The 7,435-nt window shown below is 40.9% G+C and overlaps 1 protein-coding gene across 3 annotated transcripts in view; it reads left to right on the forward strand.

Moving 5' to 3' along the window:
- Positions 1-3,096, forward strand: part of RNASEH1 (ribonuclease H1) — a 58,164-nt gene extending 55,068 nt beyond the window's left edge. For all 3 annotated transcript variants that reach the window (XM_044291477.1, XM_044291476.1, XM_044291478.1), the window contains 3 exons: positions 2,213-2,297; positions 2,581-2,705; positions 2,797-3,096. In XM_044291477.1, the coding sequence (XP_044147412.1) occupies positions 2,213-2,297; positions 2,581-2,705; positions 2,797-2,898 (312 nt within the window). In that variant the 3' untranslated portion in view covers positions 2,899-3,096. The remainder of the gene's footprint in view (positions 1-2,212; positions 2,298-2,580; positions 2,706-2,796) is intronic.
- Positions 3,097-7,435: the final 4,339 nt, after the last annotated feature.

Consider the following 7,435-nt stretch of genomic DNA (forward strand, 5'->3'; position numbering starts at 1 on the left):
ACTTGGCTTATCACATAATAGAGATTTATCAAACTTTGTGAAAGAAAGTGTCTGTGTTGCCCATAGCAACCAATCCCTGCATTTTCTGTAATGCTCTGCTACAGTGACAACCAAGACCGTTTTCATAAACCCGTGCGGTGAATAGTCGGTGTGCTGTAAGCTCCCTCTAGTGGCCAGCCAGCATGTTCACTTCTGCTTGTAGATCTATGCTGGTGATCAGGAGCTCTGTATCAGAAAAGCGGAGCCCCACTCACTAGGAGTAATTATTAGAGTAGAATTATGGACCTATTTAAATACAACTAAGCAATATGGCATGCAAGCGTGAACATTCCCTTGAAAGGGAAGTTCGTGTTCAGATGTACCTCAATTTAGAATTGTATTTGGCAGCTGCAGATAAATCGAATTCTTTTGGTTCAATGGCAAACTACAGATGGCTACTTGCATGTTAGAGAATGTGAGACTGGGATTAGTGGCTTGTCAGAACCCCTCATATGTTTCTAAAAAGTGGGGCAGGGCCCTCATAAATATAATGTTTAGCCTGTATAATAGATTTCAGTAGGGCAGGATAGATAATAAAAAAAATTTTGGGCATTGATTATGTGTCCCCAGCATGAACACTGGACTGGAGCCGGTGCATGTTTCCCCAACCAGAGCCTTGCACTGGAGTCTCCCTGTCATCTGGCTGTTCAATGCCCCTATGGCTTCACTTATCAAACTGTGGTTTTCTGTGTATAAAGCTGTTCTGAGACCCAAATCGCACAAGTTTTTCCTAATAATAATAACTATAATTTATAAAAATAAATAAAATGTACATATCTATATTTATTTTTTATTCCTTAGTGGCTTTAGCTTTAAAATCTGCAGACAAATCTGCAGATATAATCTTAATTGGTTTGAGCCACTGAACTAGTAAGTTGCATGGTTGGTTATATTGCGAGGCTACAGTAGGTGTTGTGGGCATAAGGGCTCTTTTACAGTGGATTCTGGGATACAAGAATAAATGGGCTCAAACAGCTAAGTGAATAAGTGATTTACTGGATAATAGTAGTGATAAGATATACAGTACTGTGCAAAAGTTTTAGGTAGGCTTTGAAGCAATGCTGTAAAGTAAGAATGCATTAAAATAGAAGTGTTAATAGTTTATTTTTATTAATTAACAAAATGCAAAGTGAATGAAAAGAGAAATGTAAACTTAATAATATTTGGTGTGAGCACCCTTTGCCTTCAAAACAGCATCAGTTCTTCTATGTAAACTTGCACACAGTTTTAGAAGGAACTCTGTAGGGAGGTTGTTCCAAATATCTTGGAGAACTAACCACAGACCTTCTGTGGATGTATGTTTGCTCAAATCCTTCTGTGACTTTATGTAATCCCAGGCAGATTCAATGTGAGATCAGGGCTCTGTTTGGGGGCCATATAATCACTTCCAGGACTCCTTGTTCTTATTTATGCTGAAGATAGTTCATAAGGACTGGGCTCATTGTCCTGTTGCAAAATAAATTTGGAGCCAATCGGACGGCTCTTTGATGGTATTGCATGAAGGCTAAGAATCTGCCTGTATTTCTCAGCATTGAGGACGCTATTAATCCTGACCAAATCCTTAACTTGGTTTGCTGAAATGCAGCCCAAAACTTGCAAGGAACCTCCTCCATGTCTCACTGGTGCATTGTACTAGTCTCCTGCCCTTGGGCGAACAGTCCAGAGCGTCAGTCCAGAGCATCTTCAGCTTAAAGAAGGATAAATAGTCCTGAAAAAGATGATATGGCCCCACAGAGCCATGATCTCAACATTGTCAAGTCTGTCTGGGATTACATGAAGAGACAGAAGGATTAGAGGAAGCCCACATCCACAGATCTGTGGTTAGGTCTCCAAGATGCTTGGGATAACCTCCCTGCTGAGTTACTTCAAAAACTGTGCAAGTACCTAGAAGAACTGATTCTTTTTGTTAATAAGATATGTAAAAACCACACTAGCGCTATTACACTCGCTAGATCACTCACTTGGCTGCTGCAGTACCACCACCACTGTGGCATTTTGTTAATACTCCCATTTTTGAACGCATTTTTTCCACACCTGCCTAAAACATTTGCACAGCAGCAGTTACAGCATAAAGTAAAGAAAAGGTCACTTAGATCCATATCCCGGTAAGGTAATGTTTAGCTATTAGGACCATGTATGGAACTGTAACACTGCATTCCCTACTTTCTTCCAGGCAGCGTGTAAAGCATTAGAACAAGCCAAAAGCGAGAACATCAACAAGCTTGTTGTATTCACAGACAGTATGCATACAATAAATGGTAAGGCTCATACACTGTACAGACTCCTAAGGGCGAGTTTTTCTGTGTGCAAAAACCCAAGGGTTTTACAGTTTAAATGGGCTGGATCCACTTGTGGCTTTAACCCCATGTAATGAGCTAATCCACAAGCAAACGCCCCCGTAGTGACCGAGCAGAAATAAACTGCAGTCATTTGAACATCAGTGTGGACTCCCATTGAAAACAACGGGAGGCTGCATTGGCTACATAATAACCTTAGGACAAGGCCACAGTATTCTCCTTCTTCATTGTCTGGTTTTACCAGGTATCACTAAGTGGGTCCATTCCTGGAAGGGAAACAATTGGAAGATGAGCACTGGGAAAGAGGTTATAAACAGGGAGGACTTTGAAAAGTTGGACAGGCTCGTACAAGGGTTGGACGTGAAGTGGGTGAGTATGGACACGTGTATGTTCTCCTGTCTTCTTTACAACCTGTAGCTCCAATAAAGATATCTATGATGTATCTCTCCTCCTCTGTCAGATGCACATTCCAGGCCATGCTGGTTTTGGAGGAAATGAAGAAGCTGATAGACTGGCCAGGGAAGGAGCTCAGAAGCCTGGACAAGATACCAGTGACTCCTGAATGGACAATCAGTACTGAGGCCTTCATATAGTCAGTTATGATGTACAGTCCACAGGACTGCATGGACGCGAGGCATTAACACATCGAATATTGTAAAATAACAACAGGACATTAATACTGCCTTTGGACTTGGAAGATTTTATCATGGTCTCTTCAGTAATAAACTGGCCTTATAAGGCATCTTTTGTGGGTTCTGGATTATCGGGTCCCATGATGTCTGATTTTAAATTAATTTCACTACAGACCTCAACCATCTAATTATAATGTATAGAGGGAACCCTCTTCAGTAATGAAGACATTAGGAAGAATATAAGGTTGTATAGTCCTCTTTCTTTTTGGCCGCACAGGCTAAAACTTTTTTTTTTTTTTTACAGGTGAAACATATTTACTCCACATTTTTCCTCTGTAAAAACAAAAACCATGAGTGTGCAGTTTTTGCTGCTCTGGCTGAAAATAGGTCATGTGTATGCAGCCTTACTGAAGTCTGTTCTTATGGCTAGCTTACATAGAGCATGTAGTGTTACTGGTATACAGGTCCTTGTAAAAAAAATTGCATATTGTGATAAAGTTCATTATTTTCTGTAATGTACTGATAAACATTAGACTTTCATATATTTTAGATTCATTACACACCAACTGAAGTAGTTCAAGCCTTTTATTGTTTTAATATTGATGATTTTGGCATACAGCTCATGAAAACCCCAAATTCCTATCTAAAAAATTTAGCATATCATGAAAAGGTTCTCTAAACGAGCTATTAACCTAATCATCTGAATCAACTAATTAACTCTAAACACCTGCAAAAGATTCCTGAGGCTTTTAAAAACTCCCAACCTGGTTCATTACTCAAAACCGCAATCATGGGTAAGACTGCCGACCTGACTGCTGTCCAGAAGGCCATCATTGACACCCTCAGGCAAGAGGGTAAGACACAGAACGAAATTTCTGAACGAATAGGCTGTTCCCAGAGTGCTGTATTAAGGCACCTCAGTGGGAAGTCTGTGGGAAGGAAAAAGTGTGGCAGAAAACGCTGCACAACGAGAAGAGGTGACCGGACCCTGAGGAGGATTGTGGAGAAGGACCGATTCCAGACCTTCAGGGGCCTGTGGAAGCAGTGGACTGAGTCTGGAGTAGAAACATCCAGAGCCACCGTGTACAGGCGTGTGCAGGAAATGGGCTACAGGTGCCGCATTCCCCAGGTCAAGCCACTTTTGAACCAGAAACAGCGGCAGAAGCGCCTGACCTGGGCTACAGAGAAGCAGCACTGGACTGTTGCATGTCATTCGGAAATCAAGGTGCCAGAGTCTGGAGGAAGACTGGGGAGAGGGAAATGCCAAATGCCTGAAGTCCAGTGTCAAGTACCCACAGTCAGTGATGGTCTGGGGTGCCATGTCAGCTGCTGGTGTTGGTCCACTGTGTTTTATCAAGGGCAGGGTCAATGCAGCTAGCTATCAGGAGATTTTGGAGCACTTCATGCTTCCATCTGCTGAAAAGCTTTATGGAAATGAAGATTTCATTTTTCAGCACGACCTGGCACCTGCTCACAGTGCCAAAACCACTGGTAAATGGTTTACTGACCATGGTATTACTGTGCTCAATTGGCCTGCCAACTCTCCTGACCTGAACCCCATAGAGAATCTGTAGGATATTGGGAAGAGAAAGTTGAGAGACGCAAGACCCAACACTCTGGATGAGCTTAAGGCCGCTATCGAAGCATCCTGGGCCTCCATAACACCTCAGCAGTGCCACAGGCTGATTGCCTCCATGCCACGCCGCATTGAAGCAGTCATTTCTGCAAAAGGATTCCCGACCAAGTACTGAGTGCATAACTGAACATAATTATTTGAAGGTTGACTTTTTTTGTATTAAAAACACTTTTCTTTTATTGGTCGGATGAAATATGCTAATTTTTTTAGATAGGAAATTTGGGTTTTCATGAGCTGTATGCCAAAATCATCAATATTAAAACAATAAAAGGCTTGAACTACTTCAGTTGTGTGTAATGAATCTAAAATATATGAAAGTCTAATGTTTATCAGTATATTACAGAAAATAATGAACTTCATCACAATATGCTAATTTTTTAAGAAGGACCTGTATACACACAGTGGGCAATCTAAGTACTTTCCTTTGGTCTTCATTTTAGAACCTATATTTACAGTTGCATGTAAACGTTTGGGCATTCCTGGTTAATATCACTGTTACTGTGAGCAGTTAAGTTGAAGTTGAAGATGAAATGATCTCCAAAAAGGTATACAGAAAAGATTCCCTTTGTATTTTAAGCAAAAACAATTAATTTATTTATTTTTCTTTTACATTTTCAAAATAACAAAAAAAGGAAAAATGCCCAAAGCAAAATGTTGGGCACCCTGCATGGTTAGTAACTAGTAGCACCCAGTTTGGCAAGTATCGCAGCTTGTAAATGCTTTTTGTAGTCAACGAAGAGTCTTTCATTTCTTGTTTGAGGGATGTTCATCCATTCTTCCATGGAAGAGTCTTCCAGCTCTGTTAGATTCCTAGGCCATCTTGCATGCATTGCTCTTTCGAGGTCTATCCAGATTTTCAGTGATTTTTACTTTATTTTTCAGATCAGGAGACTGTGAGGGCCATTGTAAAACCTTCAGCTTGTGCCTTTTAAGGTAGTCTATTGTGGAGTTTGAGATGTATAGGATCGTTATCCATTTGTAGAAGCCATGCTGTTATCAATTTCAGCTTTAAGAGATTTCTTCTTTAACTTAATTGTTCACAGTAATTGTGACCAGGGTTGCCTAGACCTATGACACTGTATATATTCTGGTTTCATGCCTGATCACTTTAGGTTTGGTACCATCTATAGCATATCGCTCATACAAAAAAAAAAAAAAAAGCCTGATCTGTTTAAGGCTCCATTCACACGTCCGCAAAATGGGTCCCCATCCTTTCCGCAATTTTGCGGAAAGGGTGCGGACCCATTCATTCTCTATGGGGACGGAATGTGCTGTCCGCATCCACATTTGCGGATCCGCACTTCCGCATCCGTGCTTCCGTTTCCGCAAAAAAATAGAACATGTCCTATTCTTGTCCGCAATTGCGGACAAGAACAGGCATATTCTATTATGTCGGCAATGTGCGGTCCGCAAAATGCGGAAAGCACATTGCCGCTTTCCGTGTTTTGCGGATCCGTGTATCCGCAAAACACATTGCGGACGTGTGAATACAGCCTAAAGAGGTTGTCTGAGATCTTAATATTGAAGGCTCTGATTGGTGGGGTTCTGACTCCCAGCACCCCCACTCATCAGCTGTTTGAAGAGACAGCAGTGCTCCGTATGTGCTGCTGCCTTTTCCTAGGCCAGAGGCATGACGTTCCTCAGTAGCATGACCTAGACACAGCTCAGTCCCATTCAAGCGAATGGATCTAAGCTGCAATACCAAGCACAACCACTATACCATATTTTTTGTCCTATAAGATGAACCTAGTGTTAAAGAAGGAAAATAAGAAGGAAATGTAAATCAGACCTCACATCAGACCAAAAAAAAAAAAATCAACTCTTGTCTTCTGTTCTGGTTGTGACCTAATGCTGTAGCGGCAGCAGAGTGGCGGTAGGTTAAGACAGAGTGCTGCATTCACTGCTCCCCAGTCCTCGGTACTAATAAGCTCTACCATAATAGAAGTGCTCTTTTGTATTTGCCCTATAATGTATATAAGGTGTATTTGCCCTATAAGGTATATAAGGTGTATTTGCCCTATAAGGTGTGTATGTGTGTGTGTGTGTGTGTGTGTGTGTGTATATGTGTGTGTATGTATGTATGTATGTATGTGTGTATATATATATATATATATATATATATATTTTATTATACAATTATCTAAACAGACATGATTGTAAATCCCCACTTCATTAGTTGATCAACCAAAAAATGTATAAAAAAAATACAAAATATATATTAAAATATAAAAAATGATGATTATATATGATTTAACCAGGTCTCAGTCTGAACTTCCAGCAATTTATAAAGTCTTGTGTGTATATACACTCACCTAAAGAATTATTAGAAACACCTGTTCTATTTCTCATTAATGCGATTATCTTCTAGTCAACCAATCACATGGCAGTTGCTTCAATGCATGTAGGGTTGTGGTCCTGGTCAAGACAATCTCCTGAACTCCAAACTGAATGTCAGAATGGGAAAGAAAGGTGGGCTACAACAGCAGAAGACCCCACCGGGTACCACTCATCTCCACTACAAATAGGAAAAAGAGGCTACAATTTGCACAAGCTCACCAAAATTGGACTGTTGAAGACTGGAAAAATGTTGCCTGGTCTGATGAGTCTCGATTTCTGTTGAGACATTCAAATGGTAGAGTCCGAATTTGGCGTAAGCAGAATGAGAACATGTATCCATCATGCCTTGTTACCACTGTGCAGGCTAGTGGTGGTGGTGTAATGGTGTGGGGGATGTTTTCTGGGCACACTTTAGGCCCCTTAGTGCCAATTGGCCATCGTTTAAATGCCACGGGCTACCTGAGCATTGTTTCTGACCATGTCCATCCTTTCAT

This window comes from Bufo gargarizans, chromosome 4, assembly GCF_014858855.1.
Source record: "Bufo gargarizans isolate SCDJY-AF-19 chromosome 4, ASM1485885v1, whole genome shotgun sequence".
Classification (NCBI taxonomy): Eukaryota; Metazoa; Chordata; class Amphibia; order Anura; family Bufonidae; genus Bufo; species Bufo gargarizans.